Source organism: Leucoraja erinacea, chromosome 36 (assembly GCF_028641065.1).
Source record: "Leucoraja erinacea ecotype New England chromosome 36, Leri_hhj_1, whole genome shotgun sequence".
Taxonomy (NCBI): domain Eukaryota; kingdom Metazoa; phylum Chordata; class Chondrichthyes; order Rajiformes; family Rajidae; genus Leucoraja; species Leucoraja erinaceus.
This window is the reverse complement of record NC_073412.1, coordinates 11,193,232-11,206,235: the sequence shown is the minus strand read 5'-3', so window position 1 is coordinate 11,206,235 and position 13,004 is coordinate 11,193,232. Positions and strand designations below refer to the sequence as shown.

Genomic DNA, 13,004 nt, shown 5'->3' with positions numbered 1-13,004 from the left:
ACATGATATGCTGATCCAAATGATTAAGAACTGTCGGTTAACAGTGACTTAGTCGGAAAGAAATAAAGTAAAGTATCCTTTATTGTCATTCAGCCATTTCAGTCTGAACAAAATTGTATACCTTGCAGTCATTTTGGTCCTCATGTTGATAAACAGCAAAAAAAGCATAGAATAAAAATACCAAAATATATACTTAACACAGTTTAACATCCACCAAAGTGAGTCTACCAGGCACCCCCTCACTGTGATGGAAGGCAAAAGTCTTAAATCCATGTCTCTTCCCTCCTCGTCTCCCTCTGCGTTGAGGCGATCCAGGCCCCCGGTGTTGGGCCCCCCGACGGGTGATGGCAAGTCCAGCGGCCGCATCCGAGCTCCACGAACAGGCTGCTTCAAATTCCGCAGCCCAGGGCGGTCGAAGCTGCCGAAGCTGCCACCCTCCAGTCCAGCGGACGAAGCTGTAGTTGCGGGAGCTCCAGAAAACCGGTCACCAACCTGGGACCTGCGAGCTCCCGACGTTGTCATCCACTGGGCCCGCGGCCGAGTCTCCAAGGCTTCGAAGTCGGGTCGCCGCTGCCGCAACGCCACCACAGCCCCGAAGTCGGCCAGCTGGACTTACTGTCCAGCTGGAAGTTGGAAGTCCTGGCTCTGATTTATCTCGGAGCCTCGAGGTCGGTACAAGTTGGAGGCCGCCAGCTCCGCGATAGGTCTCAGCGCAGCGCAATATATGTGTCAATTATGTTTGACACATATATTGGGCGCCAAAGGGCCTGTCCTTGTGCTGTACTGTTCAATGTTATTCATGCTGTTTGGGGTTACTTTCTCAATAAAAATCCATCTGTAACAAAGCCCATCTTGAAATGGAAAAATGAAAATGCAGCAATATCATCCACATATGCTGAGAATGTTACTATATCTGGCAGCCCCAAATGGGTGACAATATATTGCCTACAGGTACAGCCATGATCATATTGAATGGCGGTGCTGGCTCGAAGGGCCTACTCCTGCACCTATTTTTCTATGTTTCTTATCCATGTGTAGAGTGGGGGAGGGGGGGGAGAGTGGGGGGGGGGGGGGAGAGAGGGGGGGGGGGGGGGAGAGGGGGGGGGGGGGGGGGGGGGAGGGGGGGGGGGGGGGGGGGGGGGGGAGAGGGGGGGGGGGGGGGGGGGGGGGAGAGAGGGGGGGGGGAGAGGGGGGGGGGGGGGGGGGGGGGGGGGGGGGGGAGAGAGGGGGGGGGGAGAGGGGGGGGGGGAGAGGGGAATGCAAAAATAATCAGTAAACATCATGGATGTAAATTATTTATTAACTGTATGTTCCGGAAAATGTACTAAATTTGTAAATTTTTTAAAAGGTGGTAAAAACAAGGGCATCATTTCAGAATTTCCTAATGAATTTTACATTGTTGGACATCATACTGTTAAACTGGCATTTCATTGTACTTTTGATATACATGCATCACAATTGGAAAACAAGTATTGTTTCACATATATTGATGAACTTGAATGTTGCAGAGTAACTTCACAGGTTACAGTTATACAAAATTCTGCAGCTGATGGAATACTCTCTTGAGAGTGAACTATTGGCACTTCCGTATAAATAGGGCATTGTTTTCATTTTGTTCAGTGCACTCATTATATGTTAAGAATGTGATGATTTTGTGCACGTTAATTAATTATACTGATTTTGTTGAGGACACATTGTCCAATCATTGTCAAGGGGAATTAATGAACATAGAACATCGATAAAACAAATCGTTAAAAATCATTGCCTAGCTACTAAGAGCCAAAAATTTAACTAATCTGGCTATGACTGGGACAAAATTGCTAAAAAAAATGCTGGAAACAAAAGTAATGTTCTTGGTATTCAGATTGGGTCCATTTATGTTTATTAAAGACACAAAAAAACTATTTAAGGGAAATACTTTCTCTCCCTTTGTCTCATATTCTCAATTTAACTGCCAGCTACCTTTGTTGAATAATCCTTTCTTCCTATTGAAGCAGAAGCAAAACAGATGTTGTCCACGTGAATCAGGTGGGAATTCTTATGGAACACTTCGATTAGCTGTCATTGATATCTACAGCAGACAATCTATTTGGGAGCCATCATCTTACTGGTGCATATTTTTATGTTGCACGTATATTGTTGCTATTAATGTAAATTTCAATACCTTTTTAGTTATTGGTATATTTTGTTATCTGGAGAACATGAATAGGTAACATTTAGGGTCGAGACCCTTCAGGACAGGATACTTTCTACTGTGCATTTCTAGAAATGGTTAAAAGTAATTGGAGACATGGTGAATATCCTCAAACCTCCTGAGGAGGTAGAGGTGATGGTGTGGTTTCTTGGCTGTAGCATCAATGTGATTGGACTCCAAGTTCATCCAATAAATAGTTGCACTTATGTTTATGAATACACAGAAATTACAGACAAGTTTAGATACATTTTAACCATTAATCTAATCAATGAAATGGTTTCATCAGCAGAACTGTTAACTCCTCATATGCATGGATACCTATAGCACGGAATCTGAAAATGAATTCCATAAAACTATAACTTTTGTTTCAATTTGCTGATACTAAAATATATTGGTTTCATATGCACATGATAATTTTCCTTTGCAAATCTGTTTCCAGCATGTAATAATTTCAGCTTGCAGCATTCTGATTCTAGTATTTTTCCATTAATTGCTTCCAAAGCTCTTGCATTCATGAACCAGCCAATTTACTTATCTGAAGAAGAGTCTCAACCCGAAACATCACCCTTTCCTTCTCTCCAGAGATGCTGCCTGTCCAGCTGAGTTACTCTAGCACTTTGTGTGTACCTTCGATTTAGACCAGCATCTGCAGTTCTTTCTTACATGATTTATTTACCTTGTGTGTTAAAACAAAGCTTGCATTTCATACACATTCTGTTAGGTTTTTCAGTACAATTAATTCTGCCCGTGTGAATATTCATCTTTAACATGGAGAATGTTTTGTTTCTGTGTCATGATCTAGTCAAGTCAAGTCAAGTTTATTTGTCACATACACATACGAGATGTGCAGTGAAATGAAAGTGGCAATGCTCGCGGAACAACAAAACAACCAAACAAATTATAAACACAATCATAACACACATATTATTTTACATAATAAATAATAGAAGGAAAAACGTTCTGTACAGTTAGTCCCTGGTGAGAAAGGCGTTTACAGTCCGAATTGCCTCTGGGAAGAAACTCCTTCTCAACCTCTCCGTTCTCACTGCATGGCAACGGAGGCGTTTGCCTGACCGTAGCGGCTGGAACAGTCCGTTGCAGGGGTGGAAGACATCTCTCATGATTTTGTTTGCTCTGGAGTTGCACCTCCTGTTGTATAGTTCCTGCAGGGGGGTGAGTGAAGTTCCCATAGTGCGTTCGGCCGAACGCAGTCCTCTCTGCAGAGCCTTCTTGTCCTTGGCAGAGCAATTCCCGAACCAGATGGTAATGTTCCCGGACAAGATGCTTTCCACCGCCGCTGCGTAGAAGCACTGGAGGATCCTCGGAGACACTCTGAATTTCCTCAATTGCCTGAGGTGGTAAAGGCGCTGCCTTGCCTTACTCACCAGTGCTGAGGCGTGTGATGACCATGTCATATCCTCAGAGATGTGGACTCCCAGATATTTAAAACAGTTCACCCTATCCACAGGATCCCCATTTATGGTTATAGTTCTTCACTTTCTAATCATCTGTTGACTAAAACTACACATTGATCTCAATATACAGGTACAATATAAAAAGGCAGGTTTAGTTACCAAATTACTCCTAGATAGATGGGGAATTGTACAGCAGAATAAAGTATATTCTCAGTAACTGAAATACTCACACACTCCAACTGTTATCACCACTTACAAATCCATGGATTAAGCCTATAAATGTAGAATGCTAAAATTGATCATTGACTTGATTTAAGCAAACACTGTCAGTAACAGGAAAAAACCCACCCAAACAGTAAGGTGCAGGCCTCTAACATAATAATAGGTTGAAGAAAGGTCCCGACCTGAAACGTTACCTATCTATTTTCTCCTGGCACGCTGAGTTACTCCAGCATTTTGTCGATCTTTGCAGGGCCTCTAATGTTCTCTATATTCCAGGCTTGTGCAGAATGAAGAAAGCTGCAAGTGAAGGCTGCAAGGAATTTGGCAGCTATGTATGTCAAACCCATTTCCTCATAAATCCATTCTTCTTTAAATGTTCAAATATAAAGACTTCTTTCAACATGCATGTTGCTCCATGTTGACAAAGGTGGCTTCGTTACAGGTTACAAATAAACCTAATTTTAAAAAAAAAAGGCCTTTATTTTCCTACTGCAGCCAATAGACCAAGCAGGGGAAGCAGCAGCGGGAACAACCATATAATCTCATTTTAGATTCTGACACTGCAATAGATAACACAATAAGTTAGAGGGTTGCATAGCATGGGAGTTGACACTTAGCACTGGAGGATGCAATTAAACAGGCTCTTGAACTTGCAGGAGTTGAGTTCCCAACACCTATACTGACTTGGAGGGCTGAGATGAAGGTATAAATAGAGAGCTTACATCAGGATGCAGACAAGGTGGTTAATGCTTTATCAGATCTGCCTGACTAAATGCAGGATGAGTCAATTTCTCTTATCTCATAATAGCTTGTGAGGAGGCAAGTGAGCATTTTCTTTTTTGGGGGGCATCATGGTCTTCGTATGGCTAGAAACAGGAACATGTGCAGGAAAGAACTGTAGATGCTGGTTTAAATTGAACATAGACACAAAATGCTGGAGTAACTCAGCAGGACAGGCAGCATCTCTGGAGAGAAAGAATGGGTGATGTTTCGGGTCGAGACCTGAAACATCATCCATTCCTTCACCCCAGAAATGCTGCCTATCCCTCTTAGTTACTTAGTTACTACCTTAGAAACAGGAACATGTATGTTAGGCTGTGTTCATCAACTACAGCTTTGCATTCAACACCATCATCCTTTCCAAACTCATCACCAAACTCATTCCTCTCAGATCCTCGACTTCCTCATTGGCAGACATCAATCAGTACAAATGTCAACAACTCTGTCCTCAATGACCATCAGCACTGGAGCGTCTCAAGGCTGTGTGCTCAGTCCCCTGCTCTACTCTTTCTAAATCTATGACAGGATACCCAGATACTGCTCCAAAACCATTTTAAAATTTGCCGACATACTATTGTTGTTGGATAAATAACAGGTAACATGAGTCAGAATACAAGAGTGAGATTGATAATCTGACTGAATGGTAGCAGAACAACAATCTTGCTCTCAATGTCAGCAAGACCAAGGAGCTGATTGTTAATTTAAGGAAGAGAAAGTTGATCATTGATGAACTTGTCATCATCAACAGGCCAACGTGGAGAGAGTTGAGAGCTTCACTTTCCTTGGGCATGCATATCTTTAAAGATCTGTTCTGGGACCAGCTCATTCATGTAATCACACAGGAATCTCATGAACACCTCTACTTCCTTTGAAGATTGATGAGATTTGGCATTTCCCTGAATACTCTATTGAAATTCTGCAGGTGTACAGTAGGGAGCAAACTGGCTGGCAGCCTCAGAGACCCGCTCGTTAAAATCAAATGTCAAGGAATAAAGGAGGTTATAGAAAGTGCTTGACACTACCTGTTACATCAAGGGTATTGACCTCACCATCAAAGGAATCTACAGGAAATCAGTTAATATCATCAAGATCAACACCACTCTGCCCATGCTCCCATCTTGCTGCTACCATCAGGAAGAAATAACAGGAGCCTAAAAACCGTGGCCTCCGGGTGTTGATTCCGGATCGAATACTCTCTCCCTCGTCTAGTTCAGTAAAACTAATTCAGTAAATCGAACACTTCCAAACCTTTCTTTATTTGTAAACACCACCGGGTTGCGGATTAGCGCGGCGGACGCAGTAGGGAGCAAAGAGATCGCTTCCAACGTGGAAGTGTGGACGAGCATCAACTAAGAGCAATTGTGCTCGCAGGAAATCTGCGCCCAGCAATAGCTGGGCCACTTCTATAACGGTAAATGGCCAGGTGATGTGACATATGCCAAAAATTAGGGGAATGGTGCGGATACCAAACGTTCGTATGGGACGGCTGCCGCTTACCAGAACGCGTGTCCATCCCGGCCGGGAGCAAAACGCTGACTTCCGCCCCTGTGTCCACCAGGAATCTTTGAACTGAGCGCTGGTCCCAAGCATACAGGCAGTGAATCTGGCCGACCACCGTGGTGATTACCAGCGGCCGGCCCCAGTGTTTCCCTGAAACGAACAGAGCGGACGGCATTGGTGGGCCGCCGAACCCCAGCACTGGTGGTAAAAGCACCACATTCTTTTGCCAGTTTATCCCGTAGCAAGAGACCCAGCGGACCTCCAGTGGGCGCAGCCCTAGGCCACTGAGCCTTCCAAGGTGCTGTGGACACCCGATCCAGTGCGCCCACTTCCTGCCGCCTGGCCAGCCACAGCTCGTCGGCGCGCTCCGCTAGCGCCCGGGGGACATCAAAACTTGCCCCTGAGAGTAGGCGGATGTTGTCCGACAACCACTGAAGGAACGCATACTTGAACAACAAGTAGGGCCGGTGGCCATCCATCAGCGTGAGCATCTTGCTCATGAGGGCCGATGGCTTCTGGTCGCCGAGCCCGCCCATGTTATGCAGATATGAAATTGCGCCTCTCAACCTATGGTTGAGAGGTCCAGAAGGTTAGTAGCATCAGGGTGACTGCGTTCAGTTGGACCTGGTCGGCGGCAACAGCGGGTTGAGCGCTGGTGGCGTGCACGCTGTGCTCCAAAATGCCTAATTTGCAAAGTCTGGGTCACCAATAAGGCGGGACTCTAAGCTGTCCAGCCAAGAATAAGGCGGGTCATGAGGTTTGTCCAGCCAGTAAATCTTTAATGTTAACTAACGATACAGCTCCCTACTTCTACCCGAGGCACGGGCGTTCCCAACCTTAAATAACCCCCAGAGATGCCCCGTGTCCTGCACTTCCCGTTACCAAGACACATGATTCCCCCCTCCAGAGCCGAGGGTTCGCAATGCGCGTGGCTCACCAACAGGGGCCGCCACAAAATTATCTTTTCTATGTATTTCATGCCCTCCAGGGTTTCAATCCCTCCCTCTGGCCACAATTCACACCCTAGTTTTTCATTCAAAGTTCCAGACAAATGCTTCAATCGTTCAGCCTCTTCTGAATGTTTAACACACAGTATCTGTAATGGGCTCTCAGGGGCAGTAGCAGTGTTCAAGTGATTTTCCATTTCTGCCAACAATCACACAAAAGATCGATCTATACCTAGCAATGTTACAACATTTTGAGATTTTTAAAATCAAGTCTGCAATTTATCCCATCAGATAAAACATAAAAATAAGCTTAATTTGACACCTAATTCACTTTCATATCTTCAGTATTAAAAAAGTTATGGCCATTTCCATACTCGAAATTTAGCATCTTGTTCCCTATTGCTTTTCCATTGACTTAACACAAAAGCTGTGATCGAGGACATGTCAATCTGTAGAAGTTCGTAAGTGTAATTGTAGATATGCCGAACTTCCTTAGTTTTCTGAGGGAGTAGAAGCATTGGTGTGTTTTCTTGGCCGTCACTTCGATGTGGTTCGGCACGGACTTGTAGGGCCGAGATGGCCTGTTTCCGTGCTGTAATTGTTATAGGGTTATATGGTTGGTTCAGGACAAATTATTCTTGATAGTTACTCTGAGGAACCTGAAGCTCGTGACCTGTTCAAACATCTTCTCCCAGGTGAAATAACCGTTCACAAGCACCTCCTCTAACCTTTTGGAACTCTGGATGTAGCTTCCTATGACTAGATTAGTTTAGTTTATTATTATTCTAACATGTACTGAGTACAGTGAGAAGCTATGTGTTGTGTGTTATCCAGTCAATGAAAATTATACACAATCACAATCAAACCGTCCTTAATGCATAGATAAAGGGACATTTAGTGCAAGATATTCCGATAAAAGGTAGATCAAAGTTATCCAGTGAGATAGATGGGATCAGAGTGGACACTGCAATGCGCATTACACATCATACACACAGACGTACGTTGTGGTGGACACTCAAAGGTTTGGTGTCCCAGAAAACAAACACTACATTATTAGCGAAAACCAAACATTTTCACCAATGTGTTCTAAACGGTACATTACCTTATGGATTTGAGCTATATCGATTGCCGATGATTCGTCAGAAGGTTTGATTTGGGATGATTTTTTAGTAAGTAAAATGTCTAGGTAACGGTCGGTGTGGTGTTTCTGGAAGTTGACACAAAGGAAAATTAGCGATATGAAAGATAAACAAGAGAAAGTGGGTTGCCAAATTGAAGATTGGCTCAGTCTCTTAGTTTTGATGATCAATTTATGCCCAAAATTGTATTTTTATTGATTTTAAAAAGTCCGAAAATATATCGTAAACCGGTCGTTGCGTTTTTGATACCACGATGTTTTTGAAAATTGGAAAAAAAAATTAACTTGCCCAAATGTCGCTATTACCATAGGATGCCTCGTTGGGCTTTTGAAAAGCATTAGAGGTTTGGAGCCTCCGTGGTTTAACTTACAATGGTACCGACCCCGATAACGGTCATTGTGATAATGGACACCAAACACAACGACCATTACAGGATTTTGCGAGGCGGAATAACAGACATCTATATTACTAAAAGTTTGATCTTGACCACTTCCTGTTGTTAGATTGATTTTAGAAAAAATACTGCCACTTACGGTTGTGACTATTGGCCATCTTACTCATTACCCCGCCGCTGTGCAGGACAAGAGGATTTTTTCCATCGATGAAAAATAAGAATTATTCGTGTTTAAAAAATGTTGAGAATCTCTCTCCTGTCAATCATGCCATGAAGGCCCCACCCCTTCCACTGGGAGGGGTAGGGATTATAAAACCTGGAAGTGTGGGTGTGGCTCAGTCTCTGCAAGATGGGGAGGGAGAGGTCATGACTCTGTCTGAGCTGTGAATCAACTGAACACGCTGAATGTCTACTGAACTGTGAGTGTGGTGTTTATGTGATGTCTTGTGGTGTTTTGTGTGGTTTTATGGTGGTTTCACCCTGCTTGAAATGGTATGAAACTGCATTTGAATGTGGTGGCCTTGCACCCTGCATGAAATGGTATGAAACTGCATTTGAAATTTGGTGGCCTTGCACCCTGCTTGAAGTGGTTTGAAACTGCACTTGAATTTGGTGGGCCTTGCACCCTACATGAAGTGGTATGAAAATGCACTTGCATTTGGTGGCCTTGCACCCTGCTTGAAGTGGTATGAAACTGCACTTGAATTTGGTGGGCCTTGCACCCTACATGAAGTGGTATGAAATTGCTCTTGAATTTGGTGGCCTTGCACCCTGCTTGAAGTGATCGGAAACTGCACTTGAATTTGGTGGCCTTGCACCCTGCTTGAAATGGTAGGAAACTGCATTTGAATTTGGTGACCTTGCACCCTGTTTGAAATGGAATTTCAATGAATAGCCGTGAGTCAACTGCCAGCCCACCAGCACATCAGGCTTGAGTGACTGAGCTGCCACCCCAAGAATCCATTTGGCCCACAATGTCCATACTGGCCCTCTGGAAACCAGTCCCAACAGCCCACAACACCCTTACTAGCGCTCCAGAAAGCCCCCCCCACCCTCTCCCTCGCACACACTGGCTACCAATATTGGAATTGGTGGAGAGGTGGAATATTGTGTTGGGGGACCAGTCCTCCCGTGTGAACATGGGACCCAACATGGGACCCTTAGCCTAGTTTTACTATATTTTTCTCCTGGTATTGATGAAGATATTTCCCTAGATCATTATCAAAACGTGTATGTATGAGGGGGGCATATGAAGTTTATTTATGAATTAAATATTAATGATTAAATGTGGCAGAGTTTTTAATGTCACATTTCTGGTGTCCAAAATGGTGGTCAAATGATGAAAATTTTGTCTATGAAAAAAGCTTTTGACTTTCAGTCTTGAAGTTATCTCATTTATATTTGTTATTTGTAAGGTTTCACATGATGGTAGATTTTTGTTAAGTGTAATGCTGTAAAAATCTGAATAATAATCTCATTCCTCAAAATCTCCCCAGTATTGTAAAAAGACGTATCATTTCAACTACTTTTTACTCCCATACTGACCTGTCTGCCGTTAGCCTCCTCCACTGCCAGACGAGGTTCATTGCAAACTAGAAAAAACTTGCTCCACTACAGCTCCAATCACCATTTTTTTGTCTCCCTCCCCCTCCTAGTTCCATCCAGTTACTACCCACACATATTCATCCACAGTATCCTCTCCTCTATCTACTCTTCATCTCATCCATAGCAGTTCACATGAACACCTTCTTTATCAGATTTCAACATTTGTTGCCTCCTTCTACCTACTTACCTCCATCCTGTCTTCACCGTCACATCCTTCCAGCTCCATCTGCCTCTTTTTTGTCACGGGTTCCCAACTTCACCCGTCCGCCACCACTACCCTTTGTCCCTAATGGGTGCAACTATTAACTACTGGACCACCCCCCTTTATATCCTGCTAAATTTCCTCCCGTGTACCTCCAGCACTGTGTTAGTCAGGTAGAATGAGAAGTGGGCACATCTCTGCTGTTTCCACTTGGATACTTCATGCTCACGACAGAAGTACTGGAAGCAAGTCATATCCAACAATGCCGCGCATGGACATGAGGGGCAAATGTATATCTTTTTTTTTAAGAGGAATCATGAACACCGTGACATTCTGTCTCAAAACAATGGTACCACTACCACTGAATCATGTGTGACTTCTTGCGTAGCATAGCCAAGCCCGCCAATGAAGTACCAGACTGACCTTTCCCGAATCGAGGGCGGCGTCGTGTGATCGACAATAGAGCGCTCTATCGAATGGGACACCTGCTGTTGAATGTATTATGTTTAATAAACTGCTCGGGGGCAGATAGCACTTGCATGTAAGAGTCCGAAAACGAACTTGCCTCGTAACATTCTCTGCCAGCCCTGCGATGGATGTTTAATTTTCCCTGGGCAACTTCAAACCCGATCCCCTGCCACCGACAGGAGGGCGCCGCCGTCGACACCTCCTCCTCGCAGCCCGCGTTCGCCGCGGCTTCTCGCGAGAGCAGCGCGCGCAGCGGCCGGAGGGCGTCGCGCGGCAAAGTGGGAGGTGGCGGTTGGTAGGGGAGTGGAGGCAGCGGGGCGCGAGCCGACTCCCGCGCAGCAGAAGTCCATGCAGTGCAGCAGCCGCTTCGCGAGCGAACGCCCGCAATCAACGAGGCAGCCCGGAGGCTGAGGCTGCTTTTTAAACCGATTAAAATAGTTTAACTTCCACATGTTTTATCCCCTGTCAATTGCAACTGAACGGAAAGTGTTTATATAAACTTTTATAAAAATTCTAAACTTATCCCTCGGTTCGTTTTTGAAGGATATTTGAGGACGTTCTTTTTAAAATTTGATTTTTGCCTGAGGTGTAAGTCGCTGAAATCAAGCTGTGTTTAGCATCCCCCTCCCTCTCTCCCGTGGAGCACGGAGTGTTTGGTTGAGACGGGAGGGAGCCCAGCCCCGACTACATTATGTGGATTCGGTGGCTGCTGAGGGTTTACGTGGGATTTACAACGTTTTTATACATTGCGGTGCAGACAAGTGTAGGTGCGGCAGAGGAAGATCCAGATGCTGCGAGGCTCAACAACCAGAAGAATACAAGCAGGTCACGAAGACTAGGATCAAACCAGGATGCACTGAAAGGGTAAATATTACCGTTACTTTTTAAGAAAATAAAAGTCGTCTTCGCTGCATGATTGTTAACTTCTATATTCTTCCTCTGCCCGAAAAAGTAATGTAAATGAGACATTTTAATCCCCAGAGAATGACCATGGCATGGGTCGAAACTGGAGTAGAAATGTTGCGCTGTGCGCAGCAAAATGTAGGATAGACGTCAAAGCAGACTTTAATTAAAACCATACAATTTCTGTTTAAAAACGACTTGGCGCGTATGGTGCATTAATGAAAGTTTTATTTTAAAAAAAGACTACAGCAGCGAATACAACTGTGGTCGGGAGGAGTTGTTGCTGAGGGACATGATGTTTGGCCAAAGTTTTCCTTGAATTGGTACATTTCCACATCAGCAGATCTGTTGCCGTATTTTTCCCCTTTCCTCAGCATAAGGGAAGCTGCAGGGAGGTGGAGGTACGGGGCAGCTCCCCGCTTGCACCTCTGCCTCAGTGTAGACTTTTAACCCCTTAGTCGATGGATTGCAGTGCGCTGGAAGCATTTCACGCCTTCCACTCTGCAACTGGTCTCCGGGTTTAAATGCAACATCGGGTGCCGCCGTGAAAATCCCCGTAGTCCGATAACGTTAGGCAAAGCGTCATATTTCATTTGGCGATAACAAGTTATTCCGAACATTGAACGTTACACACGTTTCCATTCCTTGCCGTTGATCGCCCGGGCTGGTTTCTATTCGCAGCTTCATTGCATCCTCGTGAAAGAGCTGTGGTGGTTTAATTTGAAGTGTTTTTTATTAATTTTTGCAAACGTTGTTGCAAATGTGCCAGGTCTAAGAAATAGCGTTTAAAGTGCTCTGCTTACACAGACTTATTCTGTCTCAGGAAGGGTTTGGTGACGGTAATATTTCCCATCGAGCTCGCAATACAGTAGTGGTTTGTAAAGGTGTTCATATTCCCCGAGCTTCACAGTAAAGGAAGTTGGTTTTGGAGCTGGCGATGGATTGCCAGTAAAGGGAAAGTTCTGCTTGTGCGGGTTAAATGAAACATCGGTGCAGAAACTGCAGGAAGGGTTGTGGTGACGGTAATATTTCCCATCGAGCTCGCAATACAGTAGTTGGTTTGTTCTCTGGATGCAGTTTGCAGTCATATTCCGCAGGCTGGAACCGATGGGAAAGGACCGGGATTCAGCTTCACCACCTTGGGCTGAAAATGGAAATGAAAGTGAGCGCGTCTTGCACGTTCAACACACTGACGATATTTTCAGTAAAAACTAACGAAACTTTAGTGTTATATC

The 13,004-nt window shown here is 44.6% G+C and overlaps 1 protein-coding gene across 1 annotated transcript in view; it reads left to right on the top strand.

Moving 5' to 3' along the window:
* Positions 1–11,189: 11,189 nt before the first annotated feature.
* The window catches only part of LOC129713552 (fibrillin-1-like), a 312,091-nt gene continuing 310,276 nt past the window's right edge, over positions 11,190–13,004 (top strand). Inside the window, exon 1 of the mRNA XM_055662676.1 lies at positions 11,190–11,730. Coding sequence (XP_055518651.1) covers positions 11,558–11,730 — 173 coding nt within the window. The 5' untranslated portion in view covers positions 11,190–11,557. The remainder of the gene's footprint in view (positions 11,731–13,004) is intronic.